General features: G+C 45.1%; 1 protein-coding gene across 1 annotated transcript in view; it reads left to right on the top strand.

Annotated features, from left to right (window-relative positions):
• The first annotated feature begins 821 nt into the window (after positions 1-821).
• The window catches only part of LOC143984335 (NADH-cytochrome b5 reductase 1-like), a 113,581-nt gene continuing 89,052 nt past the window's right edge, over positions 822-25,350 (top strand). The window contains exons 1-3 of the mRNA XM_077484574.1: positions 822-965; positions 6,850-6,934; positions 8,678-8,781. Coding sequence (XP_077340700.1) covers positions 846-965; positions 6,850-6,934; positions 8,678-8,781 — 309 coding nt within the window. The 5' untranslated portion in view covers positions 822-845. The remainder of the gene's footprint in view (positions 966-6,849; positions 6,935-8,677; positions 8,782-25,350) is intronic.

Genomic DNA, 25,350 nt, shown 5'->3' with positions numbered 1-25,350 from the left:
GAGAGGACTGGCCACAAGTACAGCCGTTTTCCTATTTGCTTAAACTAGAAATAAATTTTAGTCCACCTTGCCATAATCTGTTTTCTTGTAACGTCTTATCAGTCAAAAATAAGCCATGGTTTTAAAGCTCTGCAGCTAATTTAAAGAGGTTGCATGCATTTTGGCATAAATAGTGTTGTAATTAAACCAGTGGTCCTGAATGTACATATGACCCCAGAGAAAATTAGAAATTATTTGCATGCTCCCCCTACTACCGTAAATTGAGAAATAGACCCTTTATATTTTTGAACGTGTGTAGAATGTGAGACATGCAGAAACCTTATGTTTAAAAAAGGCTCTACTGTGCTAAAACCCCAGGAAAAGCCAGTTCAGCTTTGTAAGGGCTTGTGCGGATTGTGATCCGCAGTGGATCGCTTTTTAGTGGACATTTGACAGGAACTGTTATGTATCCTTCTTGTTGCCTATTTTAACCCCAAGCCAACACCACCACGCCACAACTGCCTGCATTGCACATTGTTGCAACAATGATTCTCTACAGTCTCCTCTTCTTGATTAGAAATGTCATAGGAGGTACAAGGTCAGTGTCAACAACAACCTCTGCAAACCATACTGGGTTTGTGTTATCTTTACATACACACAGATTGTATGTGTTTAAATTGTCCCTTCCACCCCTAGGCCCCATAGCAACCATGTGGGCTCCCATGCATTTGAAGCTGCCTACCCACAGAGACCCAAAAAAACATGACTGATATTATTATAAGTTATATTTTAGTACTTTTTAACCAATGTTATGTATGTGTTGTTATTCTTTTTAACAGATAAAAGGTGCATTTATTGCCATAGGTATGGTCTTGTTGACTGTATTTAGCGTGGCTGCCGGTAATTATATGTTCTACAAAAAAAGGAAAAGCGTAACCCTGCAAGATCCAAATAGAAAATACAGATTAAGACTCATTCAGAAGTCAGTAAGTACACTATAAACGTTGTTATTTTATTCCAAAAGTACTGCTTATTTGAATGTTTGAGACTCCCAATGCCTGTTTATGTCTTTAAAACAGGATTTAGATTTATAATTATAAACAGATGGTGTGTCATGTGTGGAATAAAATGATATCAAGTCTAAAACATTTAAAGAATAAATCCACTTTGGTTGAGAAAAAAATAAAAATTCCCTTCTGGTTGATCTATGTATATTGCAAGGATTTTACTAAGCTTTGTTGCAGATTCCTACCTTTTTTTCTGCAAAGTGAATGTGAATGAGAGTTTTTTAATTATCAATCAGCTGCTGCACTTGCAGGGTCCTAGTGAGGAAAGTGTCTGGGTCCGCCTCCCTATAGACATGATTTCCCTTTGGGAGTATCTTACCAACAATTTCATTTTTGTTGTAGGGGATGCCCAAAATCCGACTTGTATCTTAGTGCAAACTTCTGGGAAAATCAGTAAGCCAATCACACAAGCAGGAAATGACATTTATGGGGGGCATTCGAAACAGGTTGCCATATTGCATTGCATTTATAGAAAAATACAGCGACTGCAGATTGAAAAGAAAAGGAAATTGTTAATAATGCTATACTATAGTATGGCTTGTATAGCAATTGTATATGTATATATATTTTCTTTATTTGCTATTTGTTTCACGAAAGTGGAGTATCTCTTCAACCATAACTACCTTTTAGGCTGGGTTCCCATATGAGCACACAGCGGATCACAGCAGGAGTCCGGAGTGTCCTCGTTCACCGTTTCAGGTCCAATTTCAGCACAAATTTTTGACTGAATTTGGGCCTGAAACTGACCAAAAGACGCGAATCGAACCAGCTCCATAGAGTGCCGGTCACAAACTCCTGCTGTGCGGATTGGATGTGGAGAAACTCACATCCAATTCGCACTAGTATGAACCCAGCCTCACAGCTTTGTTTTTTTCACATATCTTAAAATATAAATGTTCATTTTAACGATTCCATTATCAGACCAAGTGATATTTCATATTGTTGCCACAAAACCCTGTAAATCAGAATTTTGTAAAACAACCATAACAATGAGATATACATTATTTATTTATTTTTGATGGGTAATACACTAAAACAAATATATTTTCAATTGTACAGGGATAAAGCGGGTATAAAAAAGAATCCCCCCCCCCTTTAAAATAATCACATTTTGTTGCTTTGCAGCCTGAAATGAAGACAGACACAGTTTTTGTTTTATACAGCTGTATTTACTCTTCTGCAACTTATAACATTCAAGTGTAAGATATAACACCAGCATGTTAGAAAGAAATAAAACAAATTCAAAAAAGGGAATCACTAAGTTTGAAAAAGGATCACCCCCTTGTGCCAGTATTTTGTTGAACCACCTTTTCCTTAATTACAGCCTTTAGTCTGTTAGGATATGTCTCTACTAACATTGCACATTTAGATTTTGCAATATTTGTGCATTCTTCTTTGCAGAACTGCTCAAGTTCAGTTAACTTTGATGGTGACCGTTTGTGGACTGCAGTCTTCAAGTTATTCCACAGATTTTCAATGGGATTTAAGTCTTCTCTGACTAGGCCATGCAAGGACATTCACCTTTATCTCCTTCAACCACAGTATAGTCTTGCTTGCTGTGTGCTTTGGGTCATTGTTATGTTGCAAGGTAAACCTTCTTCCCATTGACAGCTTTCTGGCAGAGGGCAGGATATTTTCCTCAAAAATTTGTTGGCATTTTGTCCCATCAATTTTCCTTTCTATCATTGCAAGCGCTCCTGTCCCTGCTGCAGAGAAACAATCCCATAACACCAGGGCCGCCAGGACGGGTGAAGGGGAGCCATGAAGCCATGAAGTGGGCCGCCAGAAGAAGGCAGGACGGGTGAAGGGGAGCCATGCTGTGCATTACAGAAACAATCTCACTTTGTGTGCTTTCTGTGGCATTGAGCTCAGCCATCAAGCTTTTTGCTGTCACCTCTGGCTACCATGTGCATGGGCACCCCTCTTGTATTGGGCTTTGCTGTGTCACCAACATGTCAGCTTTGTGAAAACAAGCTGGGACCAGGTAGGAAGAAATTCTTTACAAGTATGGGCTGTGAAGGAAAGGGAGTGGGACTGTTTGTGTGCAGGGAGGGGCCAGAGCTTTGTGTGTTTACAGATTTGTGTATGTGTGGGGCAGACATATATATAGGCATGTGTGGGAGGCTGGGCTGGCATATATACAGGCAGTGCCATTAAGGGTGCACGGGCACCGCCCCCTCTCTCCAGCCACCCCACCTCTATGTATCACGGATAGATTCATGCATTGGATTGCATGAATCTATCCATGGACGCTGTGGCCACCCCTATTCAGGCGTCCTTCCCCTTTTCAGGCTCCGGGCACCTGAATTACAGCAGTGTATTTTTGAAGCACCTGATTAGAGCCATAGGCTCTCATCGGCTATAAAAATGGTGACCTGCAAGCGCAGAGCATTGCACTAGCAGTTCACCCAGGTGTGTTAGAACAGCGAATGAATATTCGCTGTTCTAACACTGAACCACCTCTCCACCAATCAGGAAGCGCAGGTGTGATACCCATCGCCTGATAAAATTGGCACAGTGGTGGTATTTGATGGGCAGAGTGTTGGCATTTGATGGGCACAGTGGCTGCATTTGATGGCCACAGTGAGGCTGCAATTGATGTTTTTCAGAATTTTTCAGTTTGTTTGCACCCCCCAAAAAATATTGATCACCAGATGCCACTGTATACAGGTGTGTGTGTGTGTGGCTGGCATTTATACAGGTGTGATGGGGGTTCTGACATATATACAGGGGTGAGGGGGCTGACATATATACAGGTGTGTGTGGGGGGGGTCTAGCATATATACAGGTGTGAGGGGGCTGACATACAGTATATACAGGTGTGTGTTGGGGCTAGCATATATACCGGTGTGTGGGGGGCTTCCACATATACAGGTGTGAGTGGGCTGACAAATATACAAGTGTGAGGGGGGCTGACATATATACAGGTGTGAGGAAGGCTGACAAATATACAGGATTGAGGGGGGCTGAGTGCGTACAGGTGGAATGGCCGGTGTGCGGATTCGGTAGGATGGCCTGTGGGCAAGCCCTGGGGAATGTTGGTGGTCAGGCTCATGGGGGGCATAGTCTCATCTGACCAGGACACCTTTTTCCATGTGGCCTCAGAATCTTCAAGGTGCATTTTGACAAAGCTCAGTCGTGACTGCATGTGACCCTTCTTGAAGAGTGTTTTTTTTTTTTTGCAACCCTCCCATACAAGACATTTGTGGAGAACTTATATCGATGTCACTGTCAGTCTGGGGAGGGGGTGGACATGGCCTTCTGGCTTAGTTCGCCCTCTCTCTTAGGGTCGGGGTCTCCATTCGGGGGAGCCTCACCTAGTATATGGGTGGGTCTGTTTCGGCAGACCTTCCAAAGAACGGGGTCTGCCTGGTTTCGGCCAGAAAGACCAAGTTTTAAGTGTCCTTGTCCCTGTCAGGAACCTAACGCCCTGGGGGATTCAGGACAAGGCCCTCTGATGTGCACATTTTTTTATGCACCGGGTGAAGTTTTTGAGTGTGTTTTGCACGCCACAGGCTTTGAAAAAAAAAAAACAGGGACTGAAATGCTCCACGAAAGCTCTTTTCATGGTGAACTAATCATACTGACCACAGCTGATCACAGTTGAAAGTCAAATGGCTTTGTGTGCCATTGAGATGGTAATTAGCTACACCTATTTGAGCTTTCAAGTAATATTTAGAAGGGGTGATCTTTTTTTCAAATCAGTGATTCAATTTTTGATTTAGTTTTTTTCTCTGACATGTTGGTGTTATATATTTTGCTTGGATGTTATAAGTTGCACTGAGAAAATACAGCTGAATAAAACAAAACTGTGTCTGTCTTCATTTCAGGCTGCAAAGCAACAAAATGTGATTATTTTATATATGTTGCCCATCCTGGCAATATAAATAAATTAGAGAAACAAGATGGAAAAACATAAGTGATATAACAAAATAATAATTACAGCGCTTATTCAATAATATATTATTCTTCGTTCAATAAATATCGTGATCAAAAAAAGTCCTCCAAACACTTTAACCAAGTTTAATCTCAAACAAAAGCAATTAAATGGTGTAATGACTAAAAAGTTCCCATAACCAATAATATTCTTCCAAGTGTTGAATAATCTTTGATCCAAGGAGACCACCACCACTAATATGGGAAAACGCACTTACCAGAGGTGTGTGCCTATTTCACTACTCGATTGGGCAAACACAGCTTTTCCAAAGATCTTCCAAACAGGTGTAGTCCACTTCAGGGCTTCGGCTCCACTGCTGTCCCCATTCAGGGGTTAGATTTCAAAGCCAGCATAAAAAAATAAAATAAAAAAACATGCTCCCATAGAGTATCCTAAACATCGAAATTTATTTCACACAAATAATCAAGGTACTCACAAACGCAGTTTAAGCATACGTTTAAAATCAAGCATATAGATGTGTTGGCAAAGATATATAGAGAAGCCACTCCAATCCTTACCATCTTACAGAAACAGCAAAAATAATGGGACACAGTTCCTACATCCCAGCATCAGGTTATGCAGCCATGTTGCACTGCTCGAGCCACAGAATCCATATTTGTGCAGCTTTCATAATCTTTTTTGTATAATTCTACAGTGCATGCATACTCTTTGTCAGCCCAAACTTGTATTGTATTGTTACTTTTACTTTTGTATTTTTTTAGTTAACTGCAAGTTAAAGTTATCAGATTTTTGTTGGCTAATTACCTAATCTGTTACATAGTTACATAGTTAGTCAGGTTGAAAAAAGACACATGTCCATCCAGTTCAACCACAAAAAAATATATATATATAATAAATATCATACCAGCCCATATACCCAATCCTATACCCACAGTTGATCCAAAGGAAGGCAAAAAACCCCAGCAGAGCATGATCCAATTTGCTAAAGCAGGGGAAAAAATTCCTTCCTGATCCCCCGAGAGGCAATTGGATTTTCCCCGAATCAACTTTACCTATAAATGTTAGTATCCAGTTATATTATGTACACTTAGGAGATAATCCAGGCCTTTCTTAAAGCAATCCACTGAGCTGGCCAGAACCACCTCTGCTGGGAGTCTATTCCACATTTTCACAGCTCTTACTGTGAAGAAACCTTTCTGTATTTGGAGATGAAATCTCTTTTCCTCTAGACGTAAAGAGTGCCCCCTTGTCCTCTTTGTTGACTGTAAAGTGAATAAGTCAACACCAAGTTCACTATATGGACCCCTTATATATTTGTACATGTTGATCATATCCCCCCTTAATCTCCTCTTATTAAGAGTGAATAAATTCAGTCCCTCTAATCTTTGCTCATAGCTGAGTTCCTCTTATCAGTTTGGTTGCCCTTCTCTGCACTTTCTCCAGTTCCCCGATATCCTTTTTGAGAACTGGTGCCCAAAACTGAACTGCATATTCCAGATGAGGTCTTACTAATGATTTGAACAGGGGCAAAATGATATCTCTCTCTCTGGAGTCCATACCTCTCTTAATACAAGAAAGGACTTTGCTCGCTTTGGAAACCGCAGCTTGGCATTGCATGCTATTATTGAGCTTATGATCTACCAAAACACCCAGATCCTTCTCCACTATGGATTCCCCCAGTTGTACTCCCCTAGCATGTATGATGCATGTATATTCTTAGCCCCCAAGTGCATAACTTTACATTTCTCAACATTAAACATCATCTGCCACATGGTCGCCCAATTAGACAGAGCATTGAGGTCGGCTTGGAAATCGGAAATTGGAAATTGTTAGATTGGATCTGTACTTTACAATGTGATTACAAGTTCACCATGTAAACTAGATATCATTTTATTTTAAATACAGATTATAAATTACAATACAAGAAGATTTCGCTTTGCTCTTCCATCTGTGTATCACACATTGGGACTTCCATTGGGACTTCCTCCTGGTGAGTACAGGTAGCTTGTTTTAATAAAGCTAGTCTTTTAAGTTGAAATATAAAGTACGGGGTAACATTTAAAAAATGATGCATTTTATAAAGGGACTGTTAAGGCCCATACACACGATCGGACTTTTTGACAACAAACATGCAAATTAGCTGTTTTGGAGCAACATCCGACCATGTGTACGCTCCATCGAGTTTTGTTGGCTGTGCGAACGGACAAACTTTCTGGCAACAAAAGTCCGATGGAGCAAAGTCTGATCGTGTGTACAGAAAGCCATAGGTCCTTTATACAAAGTAGAAACACGCATGCTCAGAACCAATGCAAAAGATCAGACAACAATACAGACATTGACCAAAGGTGGCGGTAAAGAGCAGAAAAACCACGTGATTTGGTGAAAGTTGGCTGAAAAAGTCCTGCCGTGTGTATGCAATACAAGTTCTCGGCCGACGCCCTTTATACAAAAATTCACGGGAAATTTTGTACAAAGTCCGATTGTGTGTATGAGGCTTTAGAAATACAAGTAAAATAGACTAAATATCTGTACATTTTACTTGTTACCGCAAGCGTTGGGAACATATGGAATGCTGTTTCTGTAAAGAAGTTATTATAGATTTATTCAGGTGGACAGACTCTGGTTCTGTCACTGCGGATGGCTTTGGAACAACTAGTTTCTCATTTGTCCAGGAACAAATTGAATTGCTCCACAGGGCGTTCAGCTACAGAGGTGTGACTTTTAGTTTATTTACTGATTGTTATTGTAAATACTCAAATGTACATAGCCTGGCCAGTACTGTTGATGTTCTGCACCCTCTTTGTGGCCATGCCCTGCCTTCATACATAGAATATAGCAATGGTTGCATGGCATTTCTCAATGCAGGTTCCCGTTGGTGATAACAGTGGACTATGCCTGCATTATGTGTGTTAAAACAACCACTTGTAGTCTCTATCGAAAGTCATGTGACAGGGTGACAACACAGGAACATATTTGTGAGATAGGGACAAATCATTGTCACCCTACAACAGTAGGTCCCTAAACAAGGACCTTTAAGGTGGGATCACCATGTATTATTTTAATGAAATCTGCAGATTTAAAATTTTCAAAAGTGATTTTTAAAAAAAAAACATTTTTAGGCTAATGAATGAAATGTTACTGTTGGATTTACATATGGTGTAATAATGCAATGTAATGAGTAGACACCAAATTATACATTCAGCACACGTGGATCTAATGCATTAAAACTGGAGAAAAAAAAGAACACACAATTGTGAGCTAACAGGAAACCAACTGAGATTATGCTGTCATTTAAAAAAAATAATCAAGAGTTCTGGTTGATGTCCATCAAACTCCAATTTGTTTTTCTAGATTTTTTTTTATCAGTCACACATATTTTCATTAGCCTTAAGCCAGTCATACTTAGATATTTCAGCAGGCACCAGCCAAATTTTTTGATCCATGTATACCGAACATCTTCTGTAAAAAATCAGCCTGTTGGGTTTTTCCTGATCGATCAGTGCCACAACTATAGCCGGCACCATTAATCAATGCATTCTGACATTCTCCCCACTGTCAGAATACAATAAATCAGTGGAAGTGATTTCAAGTGTGTGGATGGGGGGAATCAGGTCTTTTTTTTTTTTGTTCAACCTGCTGGTTGAATGAAAAAATTATTAATGTATGGCATGTCTTATTTTAAACTGCAATTACCTGCATTTCACCTGACCTGTGATTCTTTGTCTTTTCTTAGGTAAATATGTTTACCTTTCCACTAGAATCAAAGGTAATCTTGTGGTCAGACCATATACTCCAGTGTCATGTGAGGATATGGGCTATGTTGACTTCATAGTAAAGGTAACATCATATGTAATCATGAATTATATTAGCATGTACCACCAATGGTTTCTGTATTTGTCAATTATGTTAAAAATGAGTGATCAGTTACATATGTCAAAATGCATTAGTGTATGTGTAATATAAATAACATTAAGAGCTTGTCACACCAGGTGTGGTATGGGAACGCGTGCAAAGTTGCAGGTTTTCCTGCATAAAAATGCACTGCCTTCTGCAGATATGGGTAAGTGCTATGAATTCTTATAGGCACCTGCAAACATCTGGCAAACGTGTGTGTGTTCACGCCCACCAAATTTATGGTACCACAGATTTTAAAAACCATGCTTGCACTATTTTTAGGTGTCTCATATGTGTAGGGCAGCCCATGGAAAATGAATGGGCTGTCCTAAAATGCAAGGCGTGAGACATGTGGGAACATGCACTAAAACCACACATGCTCAGACACACCTCATGGTGTGAAGGACCCTCTAAGCCTATGGAAAAGTTCAAAGCTTAACTCCATGCAAACAGACAAACATACAGCTTACATTTTTATAAACTTCCAGATCAGAGCCAGATCTAGCCTGCATGATGTAAAGGTGCAGTAAAAAATGTCAGGGCGGCACAGGATGCAAGGTCAGCAATTTGTAGCACAGTGTACAGAGGCCATTCGTTTGTAGAGCAGTGTACAGTGGGTTATCAGGGTAGTGTATAGGAGTAAGCAGGGAAGAGGACAGGGGGCAGCAGAGCAGTGTACAGTAGTCAGTAGGGCAGTGTGCAGTGGGTCAGTAGGGCAGAGGACAGGGGTCAGCCGGGCAGATGATAGGGGTCAGCAGGGCAGATGACAGGAGTCACAAGGGCAGAGGACAGGGGTCACAAGGGCAGAGGACAGGAGTCACAAGGGCAGAGGACAGGGGTCACAAGGGCAGAGGACAGGAGTCACAAGGGCAGAGGACAGGAGTCACAAGGGCAGAGGACAGGAGTCACAAGGGCAGAGGACCAGAGTCACAATGACAGAGGAAAGGGGTCAGCAGGGCAGAGGAAAGGGGATCAGCAGGGTACAGGAAAGAGAAGTCGGCAGTGAAGAGGCTAGGGCTGAGCAGGATAAGGGTCTGCAGAGAGGAGGACAGAGTCACTGCTGGCAGGGCACTCAGCAGATCTCGTCCACACTACACAGCACATCGCTGAGATGGGATTCCCTTACAAACACAGCCTCTATTGGCAGTGTTTAGCTACTGTAGCTGCCATTCTGATTTGGGAATTTCACAAATCAGAACTGCAACTATCAGGGAAGACGCATGCATGTGCGTAGGTGCATGGTTCCTGTCCGCCTCTGGACTACACTTCGGGCTTATCCTGCTCATCTGCCTTGTTGTTACTGACCCCCGACCTGACTTATGACTACTCTTCTGCCTGCTGCTTATGTCTGATCTACCTGCTAGTTGCTGACCTGGACTGTCTGACCTTTCCTTGGCTATTATTCCTGCACCTGATCCAGTTGTGCTGTGCCTGTCATCAGTTCCTGCTCTTCTGCCAGTGTGCTACCATCCAGTTGCTCCTGCTCTTCCCGACACATCAGCATTCTCCAGCAGAAGTCCTATCAGGCACTTATGCCACTCTGTGCTCCCTGTTACTCTACCAGGGCTCCTGAGCCAGAGTTGAAAGAGAGGCCACCCTCTACCTTTTGGGCACCACCACCAGGTAGGTTACAGCAACATAACAGCCAGCTACACACTGTGCACATTGAGTCAGTGTCTGTAAGGCAGGCCATATATTATGCTATTTTCTTTCCTTCCACCATGGGTATGCTGACTATTGCAGGAAGCACAGGAGCACAATGATTAGTATTGCCAGCTATAATCATTTGGGAAAACCCAACAGCCTGAATGTACACAAGTTGATCGATAGATCAACAGGGTGCCCATACTTGGATTGAAATTAGTCCGGTTCCTGCTGAACCATCTGGATTTTGATTTATGTATGGCTGGCTTAAAGGAATACAACTTCAGCTATCTGTTGTGTGGGGAGAAGGAGAACCCCCTCCTAGCATAATTCCCCCTCACCACCCCCAATCTAGAACAAATCCTCCCCCTAGCACAAATCCCCCCCCCCCCTCAAATTATCTTTCCCAGCACAAATACCCTTCCAGCATTCCCTCCTCCACAAACCTCTCATCCAAATCACAAATTAATGCCCTCCATTGTTTTTCCAGTACAAATCACCCTCCCTCCACCCCCAAAACTTACAGACGGGAACTCTACAGGAGTAGTGACAGCTGAAGGAGGTGCGGGCTGTGCTGTGCTCTCCTCCATCCTGTTTGAACAGTGCTCCTCCATACAGCAGAGGACTCAGGATCACTCTTTGATTGGACTGTTTGCCCACCCCCTACCTCTTTTTTCTGCTGCTGGGAGGTGGGCGGTCCTTGGACTGTGTGCAGTCCAATCAGAACAATCCCTTTTCATCTGCTGTATGGAGGAGCATTGTTCTGAGAGGAGGGGGAGAGCACAGGATAGCCCACACCTCCTCCCGGCTCTCTCTCTTTGGTCAACTTCTGTATTGTTGTCTGATCTTTTGCATTGGTTCTGAGCATGCGTGTTTGTACTTTGGACCTAAGTCCGATGGATTTCTGTAGACACGATCAGACTTTGCTCCATTGGACATTTGCTGAAAAGTTTGTCTGTTTGCACAGCAAACATTTGTCCAATGAAAACCCCAAAAAATGTGTCCAATGGAGCGTACACACAGTTGGATGTTGCCTTAAAACAGCTAATTTGCATGTTTGTTGTCAAAAAGTCTGATCATGTGTATGGGCCTTTAAGCTGTAGTGATTTTCTTTTTATTAGCTAAACATCAGCTTTAAAGGGGATGTAAACCCTCACATATACCCAGTGAAGTGAACAGCCTCAGATGATACACAGGGATGAAACAAATCTTTCTACATAAGTTTATTTGTATATCTGCTCTCTTCATCTTTATATACCGTTTAGAAAGTACACATTGTGTTAGGAGATTGTCTCTTCCTGTTTGGCACTGCAGTGAAGTCTGGGCATACAGCCAAGACAGCTGATTGGAGGAAAGGCCCACACCCCCTCTCCTCATAGGTAGAGACTGTCAGCTCTGTTGAATCCTTCAGCTCTGTGCTAATCTATTTATAGCATCTTCCCCAACACAAAACTCCAGCTGCTTTTATCACATGTGATGGAGAACTTGTCAGGAGTTATGAGGCTGATAACATAAGAACTGAGCAGGAGACAGCTACAGGACATAGTACTCTGAAGAGAAAATACAAAACACTGCAGATATATGTGCCCACCTCAAATTTCATGAATCGGGTTTACATCCACTTTAACCACTTAAATACCGGGCACGTTTGCCCCTTCCTGCCAGGACAATTTTCAGCTTTCAGCGCTGTCGCATTTTGAATGAGAATTGCGCAGTCATGCAACACTGTACACAAATTTTTTTTAGCATTTTCTATCCACATATAGAGCTTTCTTTTGGTGGTATTTGATCACCTCTGCGGTATTTATTTTTTTGCTAAACAAATAAAAAATGGCCAAATTTTTTTTTTTTTTTTTAGTTTTTCTTAATTTTTATGTTACAAAAATTTGTTTCTCCTTGACTTGATGGGCACTAATGAGGCGGAACTGATTGACACTGATGAGGTGGCACTGATAAGGTGGCACTGATGAGCACTGATGAGGAGGCACTAATATGTTGAAATTATGGGAACCAATAGGCGGCACTGGTATGCAGCACTGATAGCGGGCACTGACAGGCGGCACTGATGGGCACTGACAGGCGCACTGATGGCCACTGACAGGTGGCACTGATGGACACTAATAGATGGCACTGATGGGCAGCACTGATGATGAGGTACTGACAAGTGTTACTGATGGCCCCCAGATTGGAACTGTGGTGGGCACTGATTGGCATTTTGGTGGTCACTGCTTCGCACTGTGGTAGGCACTGACTGGCAGCCAATGGGCACAGATTTGAAGCTGTGGTGGGCACCTCTCATGGGGGCTGTGCTGATAATCAATATGCTGATTATCAGCGCAGAACCCCCCTCTGACAGGGAGAGCTGCCGATCGGCTCTCCCTGTCAGCGGGAACTGAGGAAAGCTGTTTACTGGCACTTCCAGGTTCAGGCGATGATCAGCTATAATTGGCCTCTGACGGAGGCTCCTTACCACGATCGGAGATGCGGTGTGTCAGACTGACACCACTGATCGCCAGGCTGTGTGCCCCCACGTCCAGTCAGTATAACAGAACCACCGCCCGGCCATCATTCTGCTATAGGCCGGGCAGGAAGTGGTTAAAAAGTGTATGTTCACTTTGCAAAGTGAATAATAGTTTATAAGGTGAAACTGTGTTCAATTTGGATAGCCAAACATTTGTGAAGGAAATTGATTGTTTGAGGTAAACACTTTATTTACTAAGCTCGGTGGGCAATATTTTTTTGGAGTGAACAGTCCCTATTAGTGATGGCCGAACGGTTCGCCCGGCGGTCGTTTCGCGGCGAATTTCCGACATTCGCGGTCCGCACGTTCGAACGCCTTTTTCCGTCGTTCGCCGCGGCGGACTTACGTGTTTAATGTATACAAGAACTTTAACCTTTGGTGACACGTTTATCATGTGATACAGGACAGCCAATTGAGACATGACAGCACATGGACACTTGTACATTCCCCCTAACCTATAAATACACCCGATCCGGTGGCCATTTTACATTCTTTCTTCTGTTAAGATAGGGACAGGTTCCTGTGTGGAGTAGGGAGAGATAAACCACTAGCTATTTGGTACACAAAAGTTCTTTTCAGGACTGGTATACAGTGGTGTGAAAAAGTGTTTGCCCCCTTCCTCATTTCCTGTTCCTTTGCATGTTTGTCACACTTAAGTGTTTCGGAACATCAAACCAATTTAAACAATAGTCAAGGACAACACAAGTAAACACAAAATGCAATTTGTAAATGAAGGTGTTTATTATTAAAGGTGAAAAAAAATCCAAACCATCATGGCCCTGTGTGAAAAAGTGATTGCCCCCCTTGTTAAAACATACTATAACTGTGGTTGTCCACACCTGAGTTCAATTTCTCTAGCCACACCCAGGCCTGATTATTGCCACACCTGTTCACAATCAAGGCATCACTTAAATAGGAGCTGCTTGACACAGTAAGGTCCACCAGAAGATCCTAAAAAGCTACACATCATGCCGAGACCCAAAGAAATTCAGGAACAATTGAGAAAGAAAGTAATTGAGATCTATCAGTCTGGAAAGGGTTATAAAGCCATTTCCAAAGCTTTGGGAATCCAGCGAACCACAGTGAGAGCCATTATCCACAAATGGCGAAGACATGGAACAGTGGTGAACCTTCCCAGGAGTGGCCGGCCTCCCAAAATTACCCCAAGAGCACAGCGACGACTCATCCAAGAGGTCACAAAAGACCCCACAACAACGTCCAAGGAACTGCAGGCCTCACTTGCCTCAGTTAAGGTCAGCGTTCATGCCTCCACCATCAGGAAAAGACTGGGCAAAAATGGCCTGCATGGCAGAGTTCCAAGGAGAAAACCACTGCTGAGCAAAAAGAACATCAAAGCTCGTCTCAATTTCTCCACAACACATCTTGATGATCCCCAAGACTTTTGGGACAACATTCTGTGGACCGATGAGACAAAAGTGGAACTCTTTGGAAGGTGTGTGTCCAAGTATATCTGGCGTAGAAGGAACACTGTATTTCATAAAAAGAACATTATACCAACAGTAAAATATGGTGGTGGTAGTGTGATGGTCTGGGGCTGTTTTGCTGCTTCAGGACCTGGAAGACTTGCCGTGATAAAAGGAACTATGAATTCTGCTGTCTACCAAGAGATCCTGAAGGAGAATGTCCGACCATCTGTTCGTGTACTCAAGCTGAAACGAACTTGGGTTCTGCAGCAGGACAATGATCCTAAACACACCAGCAAGTCCACCACCAAATGGCTGAAGAAAAACAAAATGAAGACTTTGGAGTGGCCTAGCCAAAGTCCTGACCTGAATCCTATTGAGATGTTGTGGTATGACCTTAAAAAGGCCGTTCATGCTCGAAAACCCTCTAATGTAACTGAATTAGGACAATTCTGCAAAGATGAGTGGGCCAAAATTCCTCCAGGACGCTGTAAAAGCCTCATTGCACGTTATCGCAAACGCTTGGTTGCAGTTGTTGCTGCTAAGGGTGGCCCAACCAGTTATTAGGTTTAGGGGGCAATCACTTTTTCACACAGGGCCATGATGGTTTGGATTTTTTTTCACCTTTAATAATAAACACCTTCATTTACAAATTGCATTTTGTGTTTACTTGTGTTGTCCTTGACTATTGTTTAAATTGGTTTGATGTTCCGAAACACTTAAGTGTGACAAACATGCAAAGGAACAGGAAATGAGGAAGGGGGCAAACACTTTTTCACACCACTGTAGGTGTTAGGTGTTGATAGGTTTGCTGTGCTGCTGATTCTTGCAGCAGCCTGAGTGTCTTTTGTTAGTTTAGAGAAAGGGAAAGGACGGTGTATGCTACAGGGACAGCCAGATTAGTCTTCATCATCATCATCATCATCATCATCATCATTAGCTGTTACTATCAAGGTCCACAAAAGAGCTGTTCCAGTAACCACTAATCGTTCTCTTTTTTTGCCAATTTGTATAGGGACAGGAAGGAAGCAGTGTTGTCAGGCAGTGAGGGTAATTTTAAAGACTTGCTGTTATTATTAGTTCCACAAAGGTTCTTTTCAGGACTGGTATCAGTGGTACAGTAATAGGCTTGTACATGTATAATATTCTTTCTTCCAAATATAGAAAGGATATTATACTTGACTGCTGCCCTTCTGCTGCAGTCTGCTAAACATTCACAACTCACTTGTTCCACAAAAGTTCTTATAAGGACTGGTAACTTGGTATAGGGTGCTACGGTACATAGGCTTGAGTGCGGTACAGTCTGCTGTTCTGTAAGGACCGCTATCGGTCCACAATAGATAGGGTTGACGTGCACCACTGCTGACCGCTGCCCTATACTGCAGCAGTCCTTCAGCGGTATAGGGACTGACGTACAGTCTGCTAATCACTAACACACAACCTGCTTGTTCCACAAAAGTTCTTATAAGGACTGGTAACTTGGTATAGGGTGCTACGGTACATAGGCTTGAGTGCGGTACAGTCTGCTGTTCTGTAAGGACCGCTATCGGTCCACAATAGATAGGGTTGACGTGCACCACTGCTGACCGCTGCCCTATACTGCAGCAGTCCTTCAGCGGTATAGGGACTGACGTACAGTCTGCTAAACACTAATACACAACCTGCTTGGTCCACAAAAGTTCTTATAAGGACTGGTAACTTGGTATAGGGTGCTACGGTACATAGGCTTGAGTGCGGTACAGTCTGCTGTTCTGTAAGGACCGCTATCGGTCCACAATAGATAGGGTTGACGTGCACCACTGCTGACCGCTGCCCTATACTGCAGCAGTCCTTCAGCGGTATAGGGACTGACGTACAGTCTGCTAAACACTAATACACAACCTGCTTGGTCCACAAAAGTTCTTATAAGGACTGGTAACTTGGTATAGGGTGCTACGGTACATAGGCTTGAGTGCGGTACAGTCTGCTGTTCTGTAAGGACCGCTATCGGTCCACAATAGATAGGGTTGACGTGCACCACTGCTGACCGCTGCCCTATACTGCAGCAGTCCTTCAGCGGTATAGGGACTGACGTACAGTCTGCTAAACACTAATACACAACCTGCTTGGTCCACAAAAGTTCTTATAAGGACTGGTAACTTGGTATAGGGTGCTACGGTACATAGGCTTGAGTGCGGTACAGTCTGCTGTTCTGTAAGGACCGCTATCGGTCCACAATAGATAGGGTTGACGTGCACCACTGCTGACCGCTCACCTATACTGCAGCAGTCCTTCAGCGGTATAGGGACTGACGTACAGTCTGCTAATCACTAACACACAACCTGCTTGTTCCACAAAAGTTCTTATAAGGACTGGTAACTTGGTATAGGGTGCTACGGTACATAGGCTTGAGTGCGGTACAGTCTGCTGTTCTGTAAGGACCGCTATCGGTCCACAATAGATAGGGTTGACGTGCACCACTGCTGACCGCTGCCCTATACTGCAGCAGTCCTTCAGCGGTATAGGGACTGACGTACAGTCTGCTAAACACTAATACACAACCTGCTTGGTCCACAAAAGTTCTTATAAGGACTGGTAACTTGGTATAGGGTGCTACGGTACATAGGCTTGAGTGCGGTACAGTCTGCTGTTCTGTAAGGACCGCTATCGGTCCACAATAGATAGGGTTGACGTGCACCACTGCTGACCGCTGCCCTATACTGCAGCAGTCCTTCAGCGGTATAGGGACTGACGTACAGTCTGCTAAACACTAATACACAACCTGCTTGGTCCACAAAAGTTCTTATAAGGACTGGTAACTTGGTATAGGGTGCTACGGTACATAGGCTTGAGTGCGGTACAGTCTGCTGTTCTGTAAGGACCGCTATCGGTCCACAATAGATAGGGTTGACGTGCACCACTGCTGACCGCTGCCCTATACTGCAGCAGTCCTTCAGCGGTATAGGGACTGACGTACAGTCTGCTAAACACTAATACACAACCTGCTTGGTCCACAAAAGTTCTTATAAGGACTGGTAACTTGGTATAGGGTGCTACGGTACATAGGCTTGAGTGCGGTACAGTCTGCTGTTCTGTAAGGACCGCTATCGGTCCACAATAGATAGGGTTGACGTGCACCACTGCTGACCGCTCACCTATACTGCAGCAGTCCTTCAGCGGTATAGGGACTGACGTACAGTCTGCTAATCACTAACACACAACCTGCTTGTTCCACAAAAGTTCTTATAAGGACTGGTAACTTGGTATAGGGTGCTACGGTACATAGGCTTGAGTGCGGTACAGTCTGCTGTTCTGTAAGGACCGCTATCGGTCCACAATAGATAGGGTTGACGTGCACCACTGCTGACCGCTGCCCTATACTGCAGCAGTCCTTCAGCGGTATAGGGACTGACGTACAGTCTGCTAAACACTAATACACAACCTGCTTGGTCCACAAAAGTTCTTATAAGGACTGGTAACTTGGTATAGGGTGCTACGGTACATAGGCTTGAGTGCGGTACAGTCTGCTGTTCTGTAAGGACCGCTATCGGTCCACAATAGATAGGGTTGACGTGCACCACTGCTGACCGCTGCCCTATACTGCAGCAGTCCTTCAGCGGTATAGGGACTGACGTACAGTCTGCTAAACACTAATACACAACCTGCTTGGTCCACAAAAGTTCTTATAAGGACTGGTAACTTGGTATAGGGTGCTACGGTACATAGGCTTGAGTGCGGTACAGTCTGCTGTTCTGTAAGGACCGCTATAGGTCCACAATAGATAGGGTTGACGTGCACCACTGCTGACCGCTCACCTATACTGCAGCAGTCCTTCAGCGGTATAGGGACTAAGAGTTTTGTCACAGGGTCATTTAAAAAATGACATGCAGAGGAAGAGGCAGGCCCTTCCGCAGGGGTGGTAGGGGTAGGGCAGGAGCAACAGGCTTGAGCCAAAGTGGGAAGTTGCAGAAGGTGCGTTCAATTACTTTAAAGGATGCACCAGACTTGGTTGAGTGGCTCGCTCAGCCTTACTCTTCTGCACCCTCCTCATCCTCTCGATCTGCACCCTCTTCTTCACTCTCTGCTATGTGCACCCCCAAAGACACTACCACCAACAACACGACCACCACCACCACCACCACATACCTTCCGCTTGAGTCACTGGAATTATTTTCCGATCCATATCAAGAGGACATTTCTGATGCGCAGCCACTCTTGGTATTGGATCAGGAAGAGGAGGTAGCAACAAGCGCTACTCAGCAGTCTGACGCCAGTACCCAGATCAGCCCAAGGAGGAGGTTGGTCCCCGGTGTTGCTGCCTACTCTACTTATAGCGGTGGGGAAGGTGACGTTGATGATGACGTGTCTAGTGATGTCACGTGGGTGCCCACAAGAGAGGAAGAGGAGGGGAGTTCAGAGGGAGATATGGACCAGCAGATAGGGAGGAGAAGCAGCAATGACTTACATTGCACAGCAGGGACAAAGCAGACTGCAAATGTATCAGGAGCGAGTCATCGACCATGTACGGTCACATCTGGCGCTCCCAGGACACCGGCACATGGCTCCGCAGTGTGGGCTTTTTTTAACGTGTCCGCTGCTGACAATAGCGTTGCCATCTGCAATCTTTGCAGTCAACGCGTTAGTCGCGGTAAGCCCAATACTCACCTAGGGACGACCGCCTTAAGAAGGCACATGAGCAGCCATCACCGAGCCCAGTGGGAGCAACGGAACACACAAAGCCACACTGCAGGCTCTCACCGTCCAGCCTCGTCTTCTACTTCTCCTTCTCCTCTCTCCTCACAATTGTCCTCCACTCCACCTTCCATCACGCCAAGCTCACATTTTTCTGCAAAAAGGCAGGCTTCCGTGGGCCTAATGTTTGAGCGTAAAAAAATGATGACGCCGGATAACCCTCTTGCCCAACGGTTGGCGGCTGGCTTGTCAGAACTCATAGCCCGCCAACTACTGCCATATAAACTGGTGGACTCGGAGGCCTTTCGCAAATTTGTGGCCATTGGAACACCACAATGGAAGGTCCCAGGAAGGAAGTATTTCTCAGAGAAGGGCATCCCAGAGCTATATGGCCATGTTCAGCGGCAAGTGAATGTATCTCTGGCACACAGTGTCGGTGCCAAGATACATCTGACCACAGACACGTGGTCTAGCAAACACGGGCAGGGAAGGTATATCAGTTTTACTGCCCACTGGGTGAACCTTCTGACGGCCGTCAAGCATGTAACCCGTGGCACCCGTGTAGATTTGGTTTTACCGCCACGGATTGCATGCAGGCCTGACTCTTCTTCTCCTCCTCCTACTCCATCCTCCTCCCTCTCCTCCTCAGCTGCCTCCTCCTTTTCCGCTGCTAGCGTCTCTTCCACTGCACCGCCCAAGCTCCCCAGAACCTATTCCACATGCCAGGTGAGACGTTGCCATGCCGTGCTGCGTCTGTTGTGCCTGGAAGCAAAGAGCCACACTGGCCCGGCACTCCTTTCAGCTTTGCGTTCACAGGCAGATGAGTGGCTAACACCGCTCAATTTGACAGTTGGTAAAGTGGTGTGTGACAACGGTGCCAATCTGCTTAGCGCATTGAAACAGGGCAAAATCACGCACGTGCCGTGCATGGCACACGTCTTAAACTTGGTCGTGCAGCGATTCCTTGTCAAATACCCTGGGGTCCAGGACATCTTGCGGCAGGCAAGGAAAATCTCGGCCCATTTCAGAAGATCTTACACGGCCATGGCTCGCCTTGCTGACATTCAGCGGCGACACCATCTGCCGGTCAGACGTCTTATTTGCGATTGCCCGACGCGATGGAACTCAACCTTCTATATGCTTGATAGGCTGCTCCAGCAGAAACGTGCAGTTAACGTCTACCTGTATGAACTCTGCGAAAGAAACGGTTCTGGGGAGCTGGGTTTTTTTTCACCGCGCCAGTGGCTGCTCATGCGCGACACATGCAGACTTCTGCGGCCATTTGAGGAGATCACCAAACTGGTCAGTCGCAGCCATGGCGCCATCAGTGACATGGTACCTTATGCCTTCTTTCTGGAGCGTGCATTGCGTCGTGTCATTGATCAGGCTGTGGAGGAGCAGGAGCGGGAAGATGAGGAAGTCGCAATGCTGGATGAATTCCCAGGGGGGGCTACTCTATCTGAGACAAGTCAACAACAGGAGTCTGATGAGGAGTCAGAGGAGGATGGTGCCGGGGCGGATGAGCAGGAGCAAGAAGAGCATGCTTTAAACCTTTCTGGGATCCCTGTTGTGCGAGGATGGGGAGAGGAGAATGAAGAGGACGACATTATCCTGGATGATGAGCAGGAGCCAGGCCACCACACCGCTTCCACTTTAGTGCAAATGGGGGCCTTCATGCTCCAGTGTTTTAATAGGGACCCCCGTATAAAAAGCATGAGGGTCAAGGACCAGTACTGGGTGGCAACGTACTTAGACCCCCGGTACAAACACAAAATGGCGGAAATGTTACCGCCGTCGCAGAGGGCTGTCAGAATGCAGCACTTCCAGGCCTTGCTTCGAGAAATGCTGCATTCTGCTTTTGCGTGCGCTGGCAGAGGAGCAATTCCCACTCCCAGAGAAGGATTTGCGGGTACCAATCCAACAGCGCCTGCAAGAAGAGGCCGGTTTGAAGATGTGTTGGTGACTTCGGATATGAGGTCATTCTTTCAGCCGACCCATCGACAGGTGTCATCCGGATCCAGCATCAGGGAACGCCTAGACCGTCAGGTGTCCGACTACATTGGGTTAACGGCCGATGTGGACGCTCTGAGGAGTGATGAACCCCTAGACTACTGGGTGGGCAGGCTTGACCTCTGGCCAGAGCTTGCCCAATTTGCAATCGAACTGTTGGCTTGCCCCTCATCCAGTGTCCTGTCCGAAAGGACGTTCAGCGCAGCAGGGGGGATTGTGACCGATAAGCGTACTCGCCTAGCTCACCACAGTGTTAACTACCTCACATTTCTAAAAATGAATGAGGCATGGATCTCGGAGGAATTCAACACATGTGATCAGTAGACCATGTATATGTCTATAAACAATTTTTGGAATCAAGCACACAGACCTTCTTAATTCATTTGGCTCACTTCCCTGACCCAAAAAAGCACACCGTACTATATGCCCCTACCCTCCTCTTTGAAGAGGTTGAGCGGTGTCATATTTCTACTGGGGCTGCTTATTATGAGGGGTTCCCACCATCCCTGTGCTGTGCTGACTTCCTCCTGGGTGTTCTTATTATGAGGGGCTCCCACCATCCCTGTGCTGTGCTGACTTCCTCCTGGGGGTTCTTATTATGAGGGGATCACACCATCCCTGTGCTGTGCTGACTTCCTCCTGGGGCTGCTTACGGTGCTGCTGTCAGCGCTGTATGTCACGGAGCTGCTGTCAGCGCTGTATGTCACGGAGCTGCTGTCAGCGCTGTATGTCACGGAGCTGCTGTCAGCGCTGTATGTCACGGAGCTGCTGTCAGCGCTGTATGTCACGGAGCTGCTGTCAGCGCTGTATGTCACGGAGCTGCTGTCAGCGCTGTATGTCACGGAGCTGCTGTCAGCGCTGTATGTCACGGAGCTGCTGTCAGCGCTGTATGTCACGGAGCTGCTGTCAGCGCTGTATGTCACGGAGCTGCTGTCAGCGCTGTATGTCACGGTGCTGCTGTCAGCGCTGTATGTCACGGAGCTGCTGTCAGCGCTGTATGTCACGGAGCTGCTGTCAGTGCTGTATGTCACGGAGCTGCTGTCAGCGCTGTATGTCACGGAGCTGCTGTCAGCGCTGTATGTCACGGAGCTGCTGTCAGCGCTGTATGTCACGGTGCTGCTGTCAGCGCTGTATGTCACGGAGCTGCTGTCAGCGCTGTATGTCACGGAGCTGCTGTCAGCGCTGTATGTCACGGAGCTGCTGTCAGCGCTGTATGTCACGGAGCTGCTGTCAGCGCTGTATGTCACGGAGCTGCTGTCAGCGCTGTATGTCACGGTGCTGATGTCAGTGCTCTGTATTACGGTGCTGCTGTCAGTGCTCTGTATCTCCTGCACCCTCTTGTTTGCCTACCCTGGTCCCTGACCTTCCCTCTCCTCCATTGCCTTCATTAGCTCCATAGTCCTGAATTGTCAGAACAATTTCCCAAATAAAAAAAAAATGCTTGTAGTTATCGATCCCAAATTCACCTCATACATGTATTATGCTATTGTCCAGGTGGTGGGACTACGTGCTACCCCCTAATAATTACCCCGTGGCCGCAAATTCGACCTAAAGGTTTGCGAAATTCGCCTCCCATTGAAGTCAATGGAGCCCGCGGCGAACGGTCGTTTTCGCGAACGTTTGTGTCCGTTCGCGTTTCGCGTTCGCGAAACGTCCCGTCGGAAGTTCGTCCATCACTAGTCCCTATCCCTTTAGTAAATCAACTACAGTATTTTTATTTAAAGTGGTTGTAAACCCTTACATATACCCATGAATTGACTGATACACAGAGATTAAACAAATCCTTCTACATAAGTTGTACCTGTTTATCTGCCGCTCTCTCTTCTCTACATCTGTTCAAAGTGCATAATTTACACAGCATTTCTCACCCCTGAAAAGTAGGGGATGGGGAGCTGAAGTTACAATCTCCAGAGCTCAGTGAGGAGAGATGAGAGCTGATTGGAGGGAAAGGACACACCCTCTTCACACAGCACACAGTAACAAAGCGGAGACTGACAATCTGCTGGAGCTCTTTACCCTGTCATCTTTTTTCTCTTGGTGTCAGGAAAACTTGTCAGAATTGATTCATTCTGATAGCAGAGGACTGAAGCAGCAGACAAAAATGACAGAAAGGGCTCATTTACACTTGCTTTGTCTTCAATACACATTAACCTCCCTAGCGGATTTTAGCAACATAAGCAGTAACCCCGAGCCAGACTCGGGATCGCATTGCTGGATACAGGGAGGACACATGGAGAAGTTACTCATCTTGTCCCCTGGATCCTGCGATGTCCTCCCTGCTGTGTGTGCGAGCTGTCCTCTGCTCGATTCACACAGTGCCCGAGTGCCGCCGAGCTCCGTTCCCTGCGACGTTGCGACGCACGGGAGCGGAGATCGGCGCCAAATTCAAAAAAGTAAAAACACATAAAACACACACAGCACTGTAATCTTACAGATTACAGTACTGTATACAAAAATTACACACACCCTTTGTCCCTAGTGGTCTGTGCAGTGCAGTGCATGCACTTTTATATTATAAATACAGTTTTTTCTGTCTGGAATTTGGAGATTGCCCATAGCAACTAAAAAGTGTCCCTTTATGTCAAAAGTGATTTTAGACCAACTAGAAAACAGCGATAATAAATTAGAATCACTTGCAGAATTGAGCGATAGCGATTTGTGGGGAAATTCGGCATCAAACACTAAATCTAATGACAGCGACAATCCTGCAAATGAGCAAATTTCAGTGTTTTTGGATTTGATTACATTATTGAATAATTTTTATTATTGTTTATTATATTATAAACTTTATCATACCCGAGATGTTTGCTAGACTCTGGTTTGAACAGATTTAAGAGAGTTATTCCTAAGAATTACAGGACTACAATATAAAACACCAAATTTCCATGCAAAATAATTGTACCGCTTTCAGCACCTAAAACCAGAACTAATCATACCGCCAGGGAGGTTAAGGTGCCTACCACTTCAGCATGCTTTTATAATGTGTTTTTGATGCTTCGATGGTACTTCAATGATGCTTCGGTGGTGCATCAATAAAGCTTTGGTGATGCATCGGTGGAGCATTGGTAATGCTTCCGTAATGTTCTTTTGAAGCTTTGTTGAAGCTTGACAGGTGCCCTGTATGTGTGTGTGGATATCTCATACCTGCAATTTCTCCAAAACAGAGTGAAGTTAAAGCTGAATTAAAGCCTCTGAAAATCTGCAGATGCTTCAAGCGAGCTTTGTCAGACTTCTATGGAGGCTTTGAAGATGCTTTGAAGCAGCACTAAAGCGAAATTGGGTATAATTTTTGAGGCAAAGCCCAAGCAAACGCAAGGTGTAAGTTTGCATTTGCTTCAAAACATGACTTCAGACAGACTTTGTTAAAGCTCTCTAAATGCCAGTCAAAGCCTCTGTCACTAAATAAAATGGTTAGCTTACAGTCCTATTTACACATTGCTTTTGCTTTGCTTCGACTTCTCTTCAAAAATGATACCCCATGTAGTGTTAGTGGTGCTTCAAAGCATCTTCAAAGCCACCATAGAAGTCTATGGCAAAGCTCGCTTGAAGCCCCACAGAAATCTTATCGAAGCCCCACTGAAGCCTTATCGAAGACTCACAGAAGCCCCACCAAAGGCTCATCGAAGCACCAAGCAAAAGCAAGGCATAAACAGGACTGTAAGCTAAGCATTTTATTTAGTGGCAGGGTCTTTGACTGACGTTCAGAGAGCTTTAACAAAGTGTGTCTGAAACCATGTTTTGAAGCAAGTGTAAACTAGCCCTTAGTGCTCTGAACTGAGATAAATACACACTATAGAGAGATGTGCCTTGTTTATGTATTATGTGTGAGGTTTGCAACCGCTTTAATGATGGCAAACAAATTTAGAGTTATTTCTTGTATACTGTCACTAAGGGCTCATTCACTCATTCATTCTCATGCAGAACACCCGCATTCCATGAGCACACCATGCACTGGGTGTGCGATCCTCTGTGGGTGTCAATGTATTACCATCTACACCCCAAACACAGATTGTAAACCACAGTACCATGTGATCTGGTGCAATGCATTTTTGAAAAATAGTACATGAAATAAGTTCAGTGTGATCCTGTGTGATTTCGGGGCATTCAAATGAACAGGCTGAAAATCACACAGGGATCGCACAGGAACACAGACCTTGTTCCTACGTGATTCAGGTGTGAACCAACCCTTACAAACAGGGCATTATTAATCAATGGCTCTTAGCATTTAAAAATAAATGTTGC

Source organism: Lithobates pipiens, unplaced genomic scaffold (genome assembly GCF_037356315.1).
Source record: "Lithobates pipiens isolate NorthernLeopardFrog02 unplaced genomic scaffold, aLitPip1_a1.2 Scaffold_16, whole genome shotgun sequence".
NCBI classification, from domain to species: domain Eukaryota; kingdom Metazoa; phylum Chordata; class Amphibia; order Anura; family Ranidae; genus Lithobates; species Lithobates pipiens.
This window is presented reverse-complemented; position numbering and strand designations above follow the sequence as displayed.